The following is a 19336-nucleotide window of genomic DNA, read 5'->3' on the forward strand; positions in this document are numbered from 1 at the left end:
GCGAGGCTCTCGAAGCCCTTCGTCGAGAGGACTCTGATTTCTCCGAGCTACAGAGATTATGACTTCTATCTCCGTGTATAATACAAAGTTAGCAATAGAATATGTCATAGTAGAAATTCGCTCGCTGTTTGTTTTGTCGAATTTCCCGGCTCTCTAAATACACGATTTAAACCGAGAATCACCTATATTTATAGCAGGACTGATATTTTCGGAGCAAAGTATAAATAATGATGAAAAGAACGTTGTATCAACAATTATGGCGATAATGATGACGAAGATGATGACAATAATAGCGGCTCAATGTTGGCAAAGCAAATTCACGAGTCGATTATACGTGTTATTAATAATCCTTGGCACCCACATGACTCAAAGCTTCGCCGATGATCTGCTCCTTTGAAAATATATTCTCGTCTATTTACGCAATATATTCGTAAACATCCCTCCAGACTCCCTTTAAAACTTCTCAAAGATCGAAATAGTAGCCCCAAAGCCACGTTGATGGGTCATATTAATTTCTCGACATTCAAATTCCCAGATGATCATCGAACTCTTTAACACTTGTAACACAACGTGATGTATCTGCAACTCCTGCAGCTGAATCGGTAGGCGATTCACGAACAGACGACCATTCAGTCGATCCTCGTTCGACTCACGTGCGTTACTTGGATTGCCTTGGCAATTCTCAACACTTCGGCTTACTATTCGTGTAGTAGTATAGAGAGAAACAAGAAGTCGTTTGTAAGACGCGGATCAGAGGCGCGTAAAGCTGCTGGTGTCGAATCCGTGTCCTGAAGAGTAAAAGGCTATTTCCTTGTCACTGAAACCTATTCCAGGAGTATGTTAAACCAGCAAATCTGCAACTGCCATGAACGGAATGAAGAAATTGAGTATTTAATTATTAAAAGTCTGCTGCAGGTAATCCCATCCTTACCAAGGCATAGACAGATGATATATTTGCTTAAAACGAAGCGTTACCAAAAATGGTAGTGTGCGTCGTACGACTGACGGTTTGCAAAGTTGGAGACGAAAATAGCTCAAGAATAATCGAGGGGCCGGAAATTCGTCCATGCGGAACTTACCTAGCCTATTTTGCGGAGTTTTTCTCTTGGGCTGTTTTTTTATATAGATTGTAGCCGTCAGTTTGACGGGATGACGTGCGAACGTCGCGGCGCGGTTTCTGGCTGTGGGCGTCGCGGCGCCTCGTTTCTTGCCAGATGGCCTCCGGTTTTGAGCGTCGCTCTACAAACGCCGTACAGAAATAACGTCATCAAAAAACCCCGTGCAAACGAACTCCTGCTTCCTAACGTCGTCTGCGTGTGGCAACAATGGCGTCCGCCAAACTACTAAAATAACTCGAGTGCAACATCGCGTCTGCATACAATATCCACACCTATATTATACACACACACACACACACACGCGAACACCTTATTGCACTGTGATTTCATCCTCTACCCACACCCACGCATTTAAGTTTAAACTTTCGAAAATTTGGGGCAAGAGTCTGCATGCAGCTACAATTCTTGTATGAAATCAATAACAAGAGAGCACTAAAAAACGGGAATAATACCATAGTTAACGACGATGCGTCATTTGTTGATCTTCATACTCCCGCACAATGACTCAACACTTCATGGCATTAAGACCCACGATTAGTAGTTATTAATTCATAACCCTTGGAGAAGTGAACGAAGTGATTCGGATCACTGCCGCATGGATGAAAGTGACGGATTACAATGATTTTAATGGATCTTCGTAAGATGAGTTTCGCTGTTTGACGTCCGTGACGTAAGACGAGGTCATTCGAGCGTAGATCGGAACCAATAACTTCCATTATTTTATTTGCAACGAACAAGCTAGTAAAGTATAGGTACCTTGAGATTTCCTTGACTGATAAGATCCGACTGTGGAATATATTCTTTACTTTGTATTTGACAGTATTTTTCAAGACTCGTGCAAAGATATTTGTTTGAAGACCAAACAGCGTAATAACTGGAAACTCAAAGAAAGTTTGCGGCTGGTATTTACCTCATTTTAGAGATTTGGTTTCACGTGGTAGCACGAATAGCAGTTCTCAGAAAAGTGGAGAAGAAACTCAACTACCTGGTATCGTAAAACAAGAAGGAGAAAATGAGATTTATAAAAATGAATTCTCGTCACGCATCAAATCCTTTCGGTGCGAAAGGTCTACCAAGAGTGGAACTCGCAAATTCACTCTAGTCTAATAGGGAGTCTCAGAATCCAAACTAACAGGTTTCGTTGCTTCGAATGGATCAGTAAAACGCGGTTCATTTTTACTGAACACCGTATATGCACACACGGTGAGAAGGAGTATGTGGCAGGACGGGGGCGTCGTTGTAATTCTGTGCGGTGAACAAGCGTCGTGACTCGTGACTCGCTATTCCGAACACGTATGGTGGTCGTCAACGATAGGGGGTTAAGGAGTCTCTGTCTTGGTCTTCGCAAGTTCCAGGGCCCCGTATTTTTTCATTAGAAAACTTGTGGCTCATCCATATATACCCAGAGCAACTCGGAGGCAATCAAGATGTACAATGTCCGACTATTTATTGGACGCGATATAGGAGCTGAAGATGTTTTCGCTCGTTGCAATCGATTCCATTCTTTTCTCCTTGGAGATCGTTTCAAAAGACCGTCAAAACAACGTGAACAGTATGCTATTGTAAAAAAAGTATAATAATCGATACGATTGTCAAGCAGACGGTAATGACGCAAAGATCGGAATCAGCGTTGATACTTGTTTCAGTGAAGATAGATGAATCATTGAGAGGTTAGATCTTCGTTTCGCCCTTGGCGATTTGTCAGAAACTAAAACAAATAGTATCCGGTTTTTATGGTTCTTTGATCTCATCGCAACTGGGTTACCATTGAAATAATTGTGTTTGATCTCGATTTGCGATTGTACTCTGATAATAGAAATCGGTAGAAATGAACTGTTTAACGGTCTCCATTGCAGGGAACGAAAACGACGATAGTAACTATTATCCATGGTGATTTTGTACAATCGAAATCCATTTCAACGTTCGAATACCTGATCAAAACGAAAGGAACAGTCGCTTACATTCGGACTGCGATTTTTGAAGAAGGCATCCTTTCACGCTTCTCTATTTCGATCCCAAGTTCCATCTCGGTCTACTTTATCTATTCCAATGCCAGGACTCGAAGGGATATTAATTCTCGAGTTTATCAGCTCGTTTCTTGAACCAACCAGTGAACCATGCACGCCAGTGGATATCAGGGAAAGAAAAACGGTCGTAAAAAAGAAGGAAATTGAATTAACTTCACGGCTGGCGGTCGATGAAAGTGCATCATAATTACGTTGACCATGAATAATTCGGGCGTCTTTTCCGTTTCTCGTATGGAAGAATAAAACTAGCGTATAGTACCAAGGCGAAATACGAGCTGAGCTGTGACGTGATCGTAGAACCGGGGTGAAGGGAGAGACAGATCTCCACGACTGGGTGCCTGGCTTGACCTGAAAAATAATTTTTCAAGGCGAGGCGTCTGGAATGCGTTATCTTTTCTCTGTCTTTGACGTGATCCCTGACCTTTCCTTCGAGCCCTGCAGCCTCTCTGCGCTGCGCCAAGAGCCAGAGATCCGGGCTTTGTTTATCCGCGCGCAAAACTTGTTCCATTCTTAAGGCCGCTGGAGAGTTGATTTTAAAAAAAATTATAAATAAATGATCCGACGAACACAAATTAGACTATGGAAAAATATTTTCATTCGTTTGATTCGTTATACGACCAGCACAAATTTCAGATAAAATCGATTTATGGGTGAGAATAATTGGACTTTAACTTCCAGCGGTTGATAATACGCGACATCTGGTTACTCGGGTACAAACGTACCTACATATGCCTTCTATATATGTTGGTTTTACACAGTCCTATGGTGTGTTTAGTCAAGCCTCGAATGAACGTGCCACGTGAATAAATCGCTGGAAGATGGTATTTTTAGGTGCGGCTGGTATACAACCATAGTATAATATGTACGTGTGTGGCGAACCCGATTCATTGATGCTGCAGTGAATACACAACATGTATTATTACCACGCACGTGTACCGCTGTGCCTAGCGTACAACGACCGGTTCGTTAAATTTAAATGAAAAATTATTTGTTCTTTGATCGAACTCTATTTTTTCTCATTCCATTTTTAATGCTTCGGTTGATATTTATTTTCAACGTCAGGCAACTCGTGAATTTTGGGTTTGGTTTAGAATAAAATTTTTTCGCCACACGGTGGACACGAAGAGTTTTAAAACTGTATGAAAATTGTTTCGACTCGGAAAACTCTGCACACGTGAGAACATTCTGAAATTCATATAGTTCGTACAGCAGCCTCAATTAATCCTCAGAAATTGACGGTCGTTTGATACTAATCAAATCGTAATTAGTTTTCCAAGTTGTCAGTTTTGATTAGATCAAAGTAGTTTGATTCAAAGTGACTGGCTATACCGCCGGCAGGATAAATTAATGCGATGAAATAAGACCGTCCTGTCATCGACCTTTACAACTTTTACCAGAAAAGTAGCCTCCGAAAACGCGGAGTTTGGCTCTCCGGACAACCGTATACTCACCCACTTCGAAGGTTTCCTTATTTTTATGAGCCATGTGCGCGGGTCTGACCTCCCCTCAGATACCCCATAAATGCCTACTTTTTTATGGGGCAAGTGCACGATCGCGTTACCCTTCATTGCTGTATTACGGATGTAACGAGGATCGAGCCGAATCCGACAACCAAGGCAAACGCAAGTTTCTCTATTTTGTATCGTTTCTAAAGTGGTTGTCCCCCTCGCTTCTTTCTATTTCATACACACGTGTTACGTGTAAAGTCGAGTCGAGTAAGGAGCATAGAAATAATGAACCGTTCCATGCACTCGTGTCTTGCTACGACCATGATTCTACGTCTAGCTTTCACCGCGTGGAATTTTTAATGAGAGAAAACTTCTGATTTCGGACGGTTCTGTTCACACGACAAGTATGACGCTCTATATACCAACTCTGTGAGAAAAATAGGATGAAAATTAAGTGTCGAAATTGAAATTAAAGAAAAAAAGTTCGCAATAATATAGTCAGCTTGCATCATTGGGTTCAATGGGACTTGGGATATCGAACATTCAAATAAATTTAACGTTTTTCTCATTTGCAGATGAGAACCACGTAGCGGGAAAGGATGGCGTCGGCTATGGGGTTGCAGCAGCAAAATGTCCCTCACAATCAGCAGGACTCGGCGGTTTACAATGGGTACAGAACGACGAACAAGAGCCAGCATAACCTCGGCAAACAACCTGGCTCAGAGAGACAACAACTTCAAGGTGGTCAACAAACCGCCCCGGGAGACCACAACGCCAGTTTCACAAGCACGAAAGGCCTCCTCAACGGACCCGGACAGAACAATTGTTTTCTCAACAGTGCTGTTCAGGTGAGATTTTAACTGTTGATTACAAATCACACGAATTATAAAGTAGATAACTAATCTCCGCATCACGTGTCGATCCTCCTCCCCCATATATGCTCTATGAGAGTTCTGCCTCATAGGAAGTTGAGAAAGAGATACGTTTTTTACAGTTTCGATTGAAGTTGTCATCGAGATAAGATTAGTAACATTTGTACCAGCTCTGAATTGGTCGTAATTGGTCATTAGCGATTTTTTATGAAGTCACCTGAGGAACTAATCCTTCATTTTTAACGATTTAAAACGAGACTAAACGCCTGATGGTTGGTAACTTAGCACGCAAGAGATCTTCAAGCAATCGCGTTGTGTCTAAGAACCTAAAAGGTCGAATAACGATATGTAATATTATATAGGGATACAAAAATCGATTCACGGGATATTTAGAGTGAAAATTGGCAATAATAGACGCGACAATAGACGGGAAGATCTTATCTCCACGTCTCGTTAAAATCCTTCAAGCCTGTTCAAATATCATATTATATAACTAAATGCTTTTCGAGACTTTGATGATCGTTTATGGCAGTGCCTCACCGCATGAATATTCATACGGTAGAGTGACGAGGCATGTCAAGGACCTCCTCCACCTCCTCCTCCTCCTTCTCCTCCCTCTTCTCCATCTCCTCCACATTCGCTGGCTCCTCGCTCGATCGAGAGGCTGCCATCTCGTATTTCTAGCCTTGATTTACCGGCGTGAATGTGTGCGGAGAGGTGAACGTGTCTGTGCAGCAATATCTCCACAATACGTTTATTCGGGGATCGATAAGATCGTCACAGTTGCAACGTTCTCTCTCGAATCGTGTGTCGAAGTATATCGACACGGAAATATATTAAACAAATAGTTTTACTAACTAATTAATTTTCTGAATGGCGTCTGAAATTTTGTATCAATAGTTTTTCCCGTCTTTAATTAGTAGGTACAGGCTATAGCTAAAAATTTCAGGTGCCAAATGATGGTAATTACATAGTTAGTAAACTAAGGTAAACACCTTTCTACCCTGGATTTGCTTTAGGAATTTTTTTCTTATAAATCGATTCAATTTTATGACTAAAAATTCAGTTTCCTGTAGGTTACAGATTTTTAAATATAATTTTGTGACGTTATAAACTTCGTTTGACGTTAAAAATGTTACAAGAATAATTTATTCTTGATTTGTTTGCTTTCGAAAAAACTTTCGTACACTTTGGATACGTTATGAAAATTATATAGTTCGTCCCAGTCGCTTGGAAAACATGCGAAACTTTAGCTTCGCCTTACTAAGCTCCAAACTCAATCTGAAACTCAGTATATCTCTTACTCCCAAGGCGATTTTACTCGCGCAGAATCTCAACTAATTTTCCGAAACTTGAAATTGATTTTGTACCAGATGAGCTTGATTAATTCATCTTTCAATATACAATTTTCAAAAGAAACTATCCGAGTAAAGGGAAAAACTTTCTTTCGCACGGTTGTTAAAACTTCTAATTTTCTTTTATAACATATAAGTGAAAATGGTGCGGGTGTCTTTCAGCTCAAAATCAGAATTATATCACATCACTTTTAATTGAACATTCACGCGCCCCAATTCTAGGCCAGTGAACTCTGAAATTCATTTATTTATTCTTCGAAAAAATGAAAATGTTTCGAAGCTGAAGAATGCATTTTTCGAGGCACTCAAGGTTTCACAAATTTGCAAAAAATGTAAAAAATAAAGACGTTTATGACGCGTATGAGATACCAGACGCCTGGCAAAACGATTTGCGCAATATATTCATCAAGGATGTTCGTATACCGGGAGGTTGAATAAAATCCATCAAGGGTACAATAGAGGCGACGAATACTGTTCAGTGAATAATGGTGAGGATCGACGAACGTGTAAGACGTGCATTCCTTCAAGTATCAGCTACTTTTCACTCGGCTGAGAAGATCTCGCGGTGTTACGTGATACGTGATACAAGCTTCAACGTGGGGTGCAGTGGCTTCACCTCGCGGTTTCGTCACACGGAATACGAATAAAGAATAAACGGTTATTCTCCATGCAGCGCAGGGCGACCCGCTGGTGGATGGGCAACACCGCATTAAATCGTTTTAGTTGTATTTTAAATTATACCTCAGCACGTGATACTTTTATCTTTGCCTGAAAATCCCGATGTCTGATCAAGAAACATACCAAACTACGTGAAATCTTGGCGAGAAGATTCTCGGGAAAAATGAAAAGGAAGAAATGAAACCTTGGACTTTTTCATTTTTGTCACGTACTTCCACTGGGAAATATTTCATTTGGTACAGTTACTAGAAAAGTCTAGTAGGACGGATATCTTTACGATGTAATGGTTTAAACATTGCTGAAATGATAAGAAAATGCCGTGCTAGTAACTATATATGATATAATTAATAATTGTAGTTAGTATTAAATCAGCTTCTTTAGTCTTTCATGTATTTTTACTCAAATAAAACCTTAACATCAATTTATTCTTGCACTAACATGAAATTATCGAAATAGTTACAAAAAGATGTTTGTATAGATTATACCTATTTCGAAAAGATTAAAGTTTGTAACGTTAAGATAACAAAACGTTGAAATAAATTGTTATTTAGTAACTTTGGAAATGGATTTAACAGTTCAATGTATTTGGTCCAATTCTAAAGTTGTTAAGCAGCAATTTTTTTATGAAATTCATCGTCCCAAAATTTTACAAATAAGTGCAATGAAAATGAACGCCTTCGAGACATTTCATGTGTCAGATCAGTAAACGAACAATACATTTATATGTTTTAATTGACTGTAAATGTTATCAACTAAAAATCGCGTAGAAAAATTCGAAAAACGAGGCAGCTCAAAACCGCGTTTTGTTAACTTTTGATTGAAAACTGAAAAGAGCTGCAACTTGCAAAAAAAATCGTTGAAACGAGTAGAGGGTAGAGATGCGGCACTGATTCAAATTCTGCATTGCCGAAAGGCTAGACCCTCGGGGTAATCGCGCACCCTTCCAAACGACGTGGTAGACGTCGCGACGTCGCCCCGCTCAGCTTTATACACCATGAAATTTCACCCTTGAATGCTTTGCTCGGCTTTAAGCACACCTACGGGGGCTTGTTTGTCTGCGTCTATATCCGTCAAAGATCCCGCAGACCCGCAGGGGTCGAAGTGGAAATTTCATTGGAATTAAAACGATTTCCTATCGTTTAAGCAGCGGAAATGAATCAATATTCAAGGACGCGTCGTTCCAGGAAATTTATCGACTCTTTTTAGCGTCGTTCTTACATACATGCGTGAGTGCGGCGGATGTGCCGTCGACGTCGTATAGACGTAGACACTCGTCGGATTTATCCCAATGAGTAATGCCGGCCTTCGTTGCTGTGGTGTTCGTTAAAAACGACTTACGATTTTAGCTAGTAACATTTTTGATAAGATGACGGCTGTTTTATTTTTTAAACGTCTACAATATGCAATATAAAATAAAAGAATCAATTTGAGTCAAGACTGTAAAACTTATTACTACACGATAAGAGATAAATCAAATGAAATTTGGTTTTACAAAGTCCAAATTGATGAATCGTGTGGAAATTTATTCAGATTGTTGCTTTAGTTTTGAAAATATAATGGAGATTACGTAACTTTTGGGAAACATGGTATGATCAATCAATTAATTTCTGAGGATCGATTCACTGCATGTGATGAAAGTAATGCTCATGAGAAACTAGAGGAATTAGGTCTATTTAAAAAAATCGAGTCAATACAGGTTCGTTCACGTAGTTCAACCACTTTCTGAAATACACCATTTTTGGAGTGTTGAAGAAAGTTCTGTGATAATAAAAAAAAAAATTGTGTAAGTACATGCAGATGTAGAAAGATGAAAATTTTTCATTACAATTTATTGATTTAAGATATTTCGAGTAGAGTCAAATGTTTGACATTTTTTTATATAAATCGCGTGTTTCGTGACGATTTGCTGACCAAAGAATGATAAGAAACTTCAAAATATGCAATGCCAAAATGTAGAAACCTCAAAATTTCTCTTGATAACATAGAATCGTAAACAGATGTTAGATTTTTCCGTTCTATGTTTGGACCTTTCTATATCTCGTCTTTCTCTACTTCGACTTTGTCTATTTTCAATGTTCCATACTTGGACTTCCCACATTTTGGAAATCCATGAACTAGATTTTCTCCTCATTGAAAATGAGAGATTCTAGTTTTTTACCCCCACCCATCCGAACAGCAGGATAAAAATAGGCAAGGATGAATCACCAGGTTGATTTTTAACCAGTAGCATCGAAGCAGACGTTAGAAGTCAAGCTACTCCGACGCCCCTGTGACACCTGCTAGTCTCCTCACACAGTTTTGGAAGTGCGTGCCGTGTACCTCCCTCCAGCCATCTACACATCCCACTACGCACTACTACTACAACAACCGCTAAACTTCCGGAAGTTATTCTTACTCGGTATATATTATACGGGACCAGCAGGCCTATCGCTAGAATCGATCAAGCCTGTCTCACAATTAGCGTTTCATTCTTGATTTCTGAATCCTCTTTGCAGGCTTATACAGCGCTAGCTCTAGCTTATTATTCAGAAACAAAACTTGCTGAGAAAGGATTTTCCCATATTCATCGTACAAGAATACATTCCTATTTGAAACACCGAAAATTATTTCATTTCTGACGTTTAATTTTTGAAACGAGCACAAAAATTCCAATACAGCATTCTCTAATAGTTAATTTTAGTCAATTATAAGAACCACTATTTTTCAACGAACATAAAAAAGAAGATTAAAATGGAGACATTTTGAAGTTACGAAAACCTCTTAAAACCAATTCGCAATAATTATGACCCACTGAAAATCGGCGATGCATTACAGATATTTCTACGACCACGTCCCACCTGTCTTTAAGTCTAAGCGTTGCTGTTTCTCTCTCGCACACTCTTCCCTCTCCGCCCAAAAATCGCCCCTCCGTTTCTCTCTCGGCTCGTATCTCTCCTCACCTGTCCAAATCGAGAGGAAAGGTTAGCCCGAGTGGATACAACCGTGCAAGGATGCACGCTGCCCACGGCAGGTGGGCACTTCGGCCAATAGCACAAGAAGCGAATATCGTTAGACCATCAGCAGGTTTCATCCGCTGTTAGCACGACTGTCGAGGACCAAACACGTGAGGCCCAATGCACTCTGGGACTGGTCGTTGGTCGTACCTAGTTTGGTACCGGAATCACGGGCCAGCGAACGGTGACATCACTCACCTCTTCGTCGTTCTTTACACTTTGTCACGGTAATTCACTTCACCTTCCTTGATTCTGAACCTTCCTCCTTAAAACCAGTCAGTCCTTAACACCAACGCATCGGGTGTTGTGTTCTGTTGATTCCGTGATTTTGTACGAGGATGAAGTTAGTAACGTTAGCGTAACGAAACACCAAAGAAAGAATCTGGATGACTTTGATGAAATTGGATTTTCAAATACTTTTCAGTATGTTTTGGTGCGAAGTATCGAGTTTTTCTAAACAGGCATCGTTAGAGTAAAGCTTACTAACTTCATCCTCATGATTTTATTCCTTTTACAATAACCTGCAAGGGTAGCAGAAGAAGGAATACCAGTTATATCACGATAGATTCGACTAATGATTATGGAGATGAATGCTAGCTATATGTATACACGGTTGTAGAAATGGAAAGTATAAATATCTCGAATAAATGTTTCGACACTAAATTAAGCTTTGAAATTAATTTGAGTCTTAAAAACAAAGGCGAAATAAAATCAGCCGATGTACCGTCGAAAAACTTTGCAACATGGAAGGCTTCCGTGATTCTATATGAAGAGAAATAAGGATTGAAGGATGAAATATGGAACGAAATAAATTTGTCTAAATACTCAATTGAGCCAAGAGAAATTCTTGCAATTTATTGGCTCACAGGGGAAAAGTCGCTGAGGCATAAAAACCCCTTATTATTACAGTAGTAAAGTTGTGTCAAGAGTGTATGAGGTGTTAGTGTACGATCAATGGTTGTGTCTCGCAAGTGAAGAGCTGCCGTGAGATTCAGAGGCCAAAGACGGGAATCTACGGAGGTTCGATCGTCTGGCGAGAATCTAATGTTTAAATTGGAGAGGAGAGGAAGAGAACAAGAGAGTTCCGAGCGCGACTGGAATGGCCGGAGACTCGAATCAGACTGACTAACCGAGCGTCGATTTCCGGTCAGTTATTTATTCTTCCAACGATCAGTGCCATCTTTAGGGTTAACGACGATCCACCCAATCGCGAACCCCCGCGATCGCGCCTAAACTTACCGCGGCTATCAGATGGGGTTGAAAATACGCGCGGACATGGGAAAGGTAAGGATTGGTACGGTCTGAACAGCCGCGATATTAACTTGAATTTCACAACACAAAGAGTGTGGAAGTTTATTGCCAGGGGAATGATAATTATGGGATATTTTCACGGAACCGGAAGTATACAGGAAAGGGCACGAGAGTAGGAGGAAACGGACGTGATGGGTGAATGATGGTTGAAGCGATGCGTTTGCGCGGAGAGATTTTCTGCTCGCAATATGGGAAAAGTGGGTCTGTATAAATAACTTTGAAAATTTTTAAACCGAGTATTTCACCTCGCGCAGACGTTTAGTGACGAGTTGAATATCAGGACTGCCAGATGTTGAAGCTGTTAACGATTCGTGCTAACCGCAAACTGCAGAGACAAGGACAGCCTGAGAGAAAAAAAAGTTAGTAGGCAGCACGCGTCCGAGATCTGACTTCCGGTTGACAAGAGAAAAAACGTATCGAATAAAAAGCATGGTGAAAACAAAAAAGGTCATCTCATCCTCGTCGCGGTCGAAGATTGCCTCGAAAATCCTCCTCTTCGGTCGGCAGCTGGTCGTCAGGAGATGAGGATGATCCGCAGGCACGTGCCTTCAGGAATTTTCCATTGTTCCTGGCAATTTCTGACCCATCCTGCAGGGCTTGCTCATCCACTGGGCAGGGGTCAGGTGCTAATGCCAGGTGGAGGCGAGGCTTGCCTTTCCGCCGAAAATTTCTGAACACACCTACACTAACTTGTAAGTAACGCGAGGCTGTTGTTCGTCCACTCGAGTTCATCTTGACGGCTGATCGCTGGTCAATTTGCAAATGGTCGAAGGATGATGTAACTATAAAAATAAGAAGAACTTTCCAAGTCCTTCACACCAGGCGCCATGAGATCGTTTACGCTTCGCAATTCGTCGCTGAGAATTAAGGATGCAGGATTTTGCGTGAAAATTTTGATAAAGTTTTTGTTCGTTCTCCGTGTTTTTTAGAATACTTAATTCTTATGATACTGTCTCATTACGTGTACTTCGTAACATAATTTCAAAAGAAATTCAATTGAATTTTTACCACTTAAGAGGGTATTTTTTGTTTTTCAATTCTTGTATCCAGCGAGAACAATGACTTAAAATTTTTGTTTCCGATGATGACCTATCGCACTGTAACTTTACACACATTTACCGCACACAATTTCGTGTGTACTTTTAATTATGAATGTTTCGATTTTCTCCAGAAAGGAGTATAATCATCGGTAAACAAAGTTTGGAAAGAAAATATGACCGTGTAATGGCTGCTAACCGTATACGCGTTAAAATCGATTCGGTCCGCCCTTTTTCACATTCAATTAGCACGGCTCGCAGGTGGTTAAATAAAGATACCTATATTTACAGGTGAAAAAAAAGAAAGAAAAAAAAAAAAAAAGAAGTGTGTACCCACAACGCATGTTTGCTGGTACAATTACGACTCAGAGGAAGTGTGGGTAACAGCAGAAAGACCCGCGGCAACGCCGCAGGACTCGGATTCGTCGCTTCTCCTCTTTTATGGGAGATCTTGCTTTAATTGCGATAACAAAAAAGGAGGGGAAAACGAGATAAAAAGCGACTGGGGTAGGCTAGCCTACTAATTATGGTTAGTTGGGTTTGTAGGTAGCACAGAGGAGTTCGACGCGATGGAATTGGTTTAATTCGTATCCCATGATGCCGTGCCATGACTCCGTGAACAGACCTCAGTACCCAGTCGTCGACGTATTAATGGTAATGGTAATGGTAATGGTAATCGCCGCTGCTGGAGTGGGTAGTCGGAAAGAGTTGAGACCAGTAGACTCCCACCATTGTATAATTTCCTCAAAGATTTCCCACGTGCGCGGACCAGACGGACACGGCTTGGGTATCACACACCTTCGTTACACACGAACACACACGCCTTGCAAACGCGACTTTACATCAAAGCGTTAAATACGCCCTGAGTCAGTTCAACTCTCGTGACTCTTCGTCGGGTGAACCTTGAACCCAACCACAAGGAACGGAACCACGATCTCCGGTGAGGTCCTGGAAAACTTTACTTCGTCATTGTAAGTCCGGGATCCTGGGCTCAGACTCAAGGGTGTCGTCTATCAATATGATCAGATTCAATTCCGTTGAATCGTTATTAGTCAATTCGATAGGTGGTAATAGTTTCGACGTCGTTTAACGCTGATTGACAGAAAGGCTAAACACTATAGGGGCAGGTGCTGTTGTTGTATTCATCGATTAAGTGCTCTACCTTGTCAATTATCGATGACGAAATTCGAACTTAACGTTCGACGGTGTCAATGAGAACTTTAGTTGCAATGTTGAAATGATATTCAAATCAGCGAGGGGGTTTTCACTTGTTCAAATCGGAAATCTGTTTGAAAAGCGATCATTTTTAAATCGTTTAATTACGTGAATTTGCTTGAAATTATATGAATTTATTTAAGATCTCTTGAACTCGCATGAAATCGCATGAGATCCCTTAAAATCCTGTGAAATCGCACGTGTATTTATTCGTTGACATCGCAAACCATCCGTGAAATTGCATGAAATAATCGTATGAGATTTCTTGAAATCGGTAATTACTTTGGAAAAAAGTCACTTTAAAATCGCTTCAAATCACTTTGAGTCGCTTAAGATGACTTTGAATTGACTTAAGATCACATGAAATCGAATGAAATCACTTGAAATTGCTTGAAATCGCTAGTCACCAGATCCACGAGTGAATCCCCCCCTTTTAGATAACCTTTTCACTGTATTCATTTCACCAAATTTGTTGCCACTTTCACTATCAACGCGAAGTAACCGTATGATCTCTGTTAAACGTTGAGCTAATTCAGCCGTATTCCTTGTGAAATTAAGAGGATATAGCCAGTAGAAGACGGACAAAATATTATTGAATTAAGCCAACAATCCTAAAAATTTATTGGATAAATTCACTGTACTTTAATTTTTTACGTTACAGCCAATTATTTTACAAGTTTTCAATTCAAGTGACGTCACTTTGACACAACATTTCGCACAGGAGTGTTCATCCTGAAAATTTTGACACTGACTGTCAGCGATAAAACTGGGTGATATATGTTTTGCAGGTCAAGGATTGTAAATGGGATGAAGATTCGAGAGGAGAGAGGTCGAGAACTGCGTTAATATATTCGCACGCTTATCCAATTTGCTTAATTATTTTTAGTATTTAATTTAAGAGGGCACCGACTCTGGGGTCAGATTGAAAGAGTCCTATTCATCCGACGTTTTTTTTTTCACCACACGTCTCTGATGTTCGCCATGACTCGAAGAGAAAGATACTGCATTGTACCGACCGCCGGTTAAAATCGCAAAAAGCAGGGTTTAATGCGTTTGCTGCGCTAATTGGCAATTCAAATGATTATTTCACAGGGGCACTAGGTTAATAGTAATTATCATTATTTCATCGCTAATTTGTACTGATTCAAACGTTAAGGGGAATAGTTTGTCAGCCAACTTCAAATTTTCTGGTTATATTTTCTCATTCTGTAGGGGACAATCTTTTATACCGATTAAATAAATTGATAGTGTAACAGGCCATCATCATTTGAGTTTGTAGTTTTCAATATTCATTCATATCAAGGATGGCTTTGAATGAAATTCTCATTCATGTTCTGACGTAAGAAGTTAAAACGAATTTCAGGAATCCATCGGGTCTTCGCTGACATTGAAATTTCTTCTTTGGTCTAAAAAATCAAACTTCTTAGCGCGTTTCTTCTGATCGAAATGAGTACGGATCGTCATCTGCGGCTGAAGGAGAATGGAGTTGAAGCCAGCTGTGTAAACCGATAGTAAAACTGGGAAAAATGAAAAGATGAAAAGATGAAAAGATGAAAAGATGAAAAGATGAAAATATGCAAACGAAGGGCTCGAGTTGGCGGGTTGTACTGGGTGTGTGGTTGGTGTGGGAAAACGCCGCGATGCGAGACCCTCTTATGCATAATAAAAGTTGGCGTCTAGCCTCGTGAATGGTATCAAGCTGCATGTACCCTGGTGGTTCCCTTCCCCTGAAAGAGGCATAACTAGCGCAGGTGGAAAGAGGAATTACAGTAATTTACTAATTGCGAGATCCTCATCCTGAAAAGACATCGTCTTCCTGGTCAAAGTATCACAAGATGCAGTATCAAAACCACTTTTAATGCCTCGAACAGACTCCGTCTAGTCATCCTGAGCTCAGTCCTCCGTTTCAGACTTCGGCAGAGGTCGAATGGGTACGTTTTCTAACAATACCTCACGTACACCCATCGGCCTTACGTCCCGCTTATTCTCTGTCACGACAGCTTCAGCCGCGATCATTTGCATCCTAATTATTCTCGCGCCAAAGAATAATCAGAACTTTTTCCCCTCGCTCCCCCTCACTTCGAACACACCAACAGGCACCATTCATTATTCCTCGACTCGTTCGGGTGACGTACTTTTCGCTTTTTCAAGTCCAATATTTGTCCACGGCGTCTCGCAAATTCGGAACAACTTCGAGCAATGATATTTGAAAATGAAGAAACAAGAAATTTGAATTTTTCAGGAATTGTTTTCACGTTCGCGTTCGCCTGGTAAAAAATCAGTCTCAATTATCCTGAGAGGAAAGACGGTGGTGAAATTTTGACAAAACCAAGAATTACAAAGATTGTCGAGAATTTTATAAAGATAAAAAAGCAAAAGAAAGTCGAAAGGAGATATGAAATGCGTATCGATATTTCGCAGACGTTCTCCCCTCGACTCGCGTGATGTAGGTACTTGCACCGTCTAGCTGCAACTGGAGACGAATTCGAACCCTTTGAAATCTAACTCTGAACGCATCGATGGTTCCCTGTGAAGCTGAGTTCATCTTTCTCAAGACTGCCCCATCATTCGGTTGTATCGGACCATAACCGTCCCCTTTTCTTTCTCTCGGCAAGTCCCACTGATCTCACGTTATGCAGGTATCGCGATTTCCAAGACCAGACTGCGATCAGTCGGTTGAAACCGATCCGAAGGAAGATGAGCGAGGTTAGCACTGCAGCTTCGCCTAATTTCTTCATCTACGTGACTTTATGGTCTCGTTTTTTTAGATCGAGTAGATGAAAAGCGAGCCGCACGAAAAACAAAATTAATATGAGATGATGAAAACGTTTTTTTTACCTTTGCAGAATCAATTTCTACGTAGAGTCGGTACAAAATACTGTAACTTGCTTGCGATTTAATAACAGAGATGGGTAGTTAATGAAAATTATATAAGTTATAGTGGGTATTAAATTATTGATCAGCGGTTGTTATACAAGTACACCGAAATTCGACAGTTTTTTTTTATTGTAAATTAAAACTTTACGATCAGTTATTTGACTGTCGTTATTAGGCCTTTGTCGTTAATTCGCGTGTACTGTAGGATTATGGTCAACGGCAATTAACGAGGAAATAAAAAGGCCTGAATTCTAGGTTCACGTAGTCGTTTCAGTAAATTGTGTGGACGGAGAAAGTATCAGAGGAAAGTAATAAGGAAATAGTTAAAGAGTGAGTTTTTCTATGCATCAAGCAATTAGTGTAAAACGAGTCTGTAATCAGGTAGAATTCTTTTTTTTTTTCATTTCGAGAATCACTTAGAAAATTGTAGACGTAAATTATTATACAATATATAGATGAAGAATTTTTGGCGGAATTTCGAAAGATATTTCACTCTTTTACGATTTTCCTCACACAGAATCTCAGCAATTCATTGCAAAGACTCTTGGAAAAAAATTGTACATCGCTAATTTGTACATAAACATTTTGAGGGAAATATTTCACCAGGAAAAGTGAGAAAATGAAAGTTTTTATCGAATAATTCGAAATCGAAACGCACGGGCAAAAATTCGACACGTTTAACAAACGCCTTGCCTTATAAATAACCGGAGCAAACGAAAGGGAAAGTAATTAACGGTGAATTAAATAATCTACGATGAATTATTAAGAAGGAAAAAAATCTTTTTCACGTTATAAAACTTGAAATAACCAAGATTTGGAAAATAATTCTTGACGCGTTGCCACCAAAGTGTGGCACGTAAAAAAATAAAAATTAATGCCTTGCCGAGGATAATCGAACTCCATGTATAATTCAATTAGCGTACCATTCATTCGAGACGAGATAGTAAAATAGAAAAAAAAGTTTTCATAGTAGGTAAGCCGCGTTCTCAGCTCTCAGCCTTTCATCGCATGAAACTTTATACTAGCTCTCGGAGCTGATGTTTCCTGCGCTACCGACGGTCAGTCAAAGCCAACCAACTTTTTCCAATTTATCACACGAAGTGTTAGCTCACGTCGAGCATCACTGAGCAAAGATTATCTTCTCACCCAGGGCTCAGAACAATTATCTGCAATTTTGCAAATCGCGGAGCGATTCTTCGCAGTTTTCAAGTTATTACGAGCTCGAAATAGCCTACAAGCAGAAAAAAGTTTCGAAGGTGTAACTTGAAATTTTTTTCTCTAACCATCACCATCGATTTTTCTTAAATGTTAATGTTTTTTTGTTTTTCATCGAACTGAATGCGATATTCGGTCATATTCATTTTTATCCACTGTTGCATTCAGTTGGTATAAAATTCTTACAAATTTGATAAAAATTTGATATTTGTTATTTTTATTTACTGTTAAATGTTAATGTTTTCTAACTTTCATTGAATTTCATTGAATATTTTCAGCTACTATTAAATTAACTTGATGAAAAAATTCTTCCAAATTCGAAAGAAATTTGATGTTTTGTTTTGTTTTTTTTTTTAATTTTTTTATCGACTTTTAATGAGCTGAGAAATTAGGAATCGAGCTATTCTTGAGCAACGTCGACCTCTTGGCTTTATCTTGCCCGCTTACACGCGGACACGCTCAGTGCACGACGTGGGAGCTGGATGGCGCCTCCCAGGGTGTTCCATCCATCCCGCAGAAGTCAGCAGAAGCTGATACGCCATTCACACCTTCACATTTACTACCATCAACGATACGATCTAGCCGTAAACGCGGTGTGTTATACACACATCGTCATCAAGTGTATATTTTTATAACATAACTATATATGCACACTGTGCATGCAGGGCGTGAACAACGTGCATGTGAATGTGGAAGTTTCAAGTCTATCTGAGTCTAGCTAATACGAAGTAATTACACACTTGAATCTCGTTACGTGCCGGGCTTGAGAATATTTTTGACATAGGAGTTGAAGTCGAACCAATAACAGCGTCGCTTTTCATTTGAAATTATTTCTACTCATTTTCATACTGCTTTTAGATTGAAATAAATTTTCGAAAATACTATATCACGTGTCGTCTTAACTCACGAATTTTCAATCGTCATTTTTCAAGATGAGAAAAAATTTTTATTCATTTTTCTCTCAAATTTTTTCTTTTTTGATTTATTTTTGTTTAAAATAAACAAGGAGAAATTGATACAAGAATTCGATCCAAGTCTTCAGTTTTATTCTGTCATCCTATATTAGGATAGGCGTTATAAAAAGCCTTAATTATTCGTGAGAAGAATTGTTGTTGAACAGACTCTCTCTTCGAATGCTGAAAAAGTTTCACAGTCTCCGGTCTTGATTAATGACACGTCAAAAAGTAACT

At 39.8% G+C, this 19336-nt stretch overlaps 1 protein-coding gene across 1 annotated transcript in view; it reads left to right on the forward strand.

Moving 5' to 3' along the window:
* Positions 1-19336, forward strand: part of LOC124405321 — a 64511-nt gene that overhangs the window by 15935 nt on the left and 29240 nt on the right. The window contains exon 2 of the mRNA XM_046880138.1: positions 5169-5441. Coding sequence (XP_046736094.1) covers positions 5193-5441 — 249 coding nt within the window. The 5' untranslated portion in view covers positions 5169-5192. The remainder of the gene's footprint in view (positions 1-5168; positions 5442-19336) is intronic.

The sequence above is a fragment of the Diprion similis genome, chromosome 1 (assembly GCF_021155765.1).
Source record: "Diprion similis isolate iyDipSimi1 chromosome 1, iyDipSimi1.1, whole genome shotgun sequence".
In the NCBI taxonomy this organism is placed as follows: domain Eukaryota; kingdom Metazoa; phylum Arthropoda; class Insecta; order Hymenoptera; family Diprionidae; genus Diprion; species Diprion similis.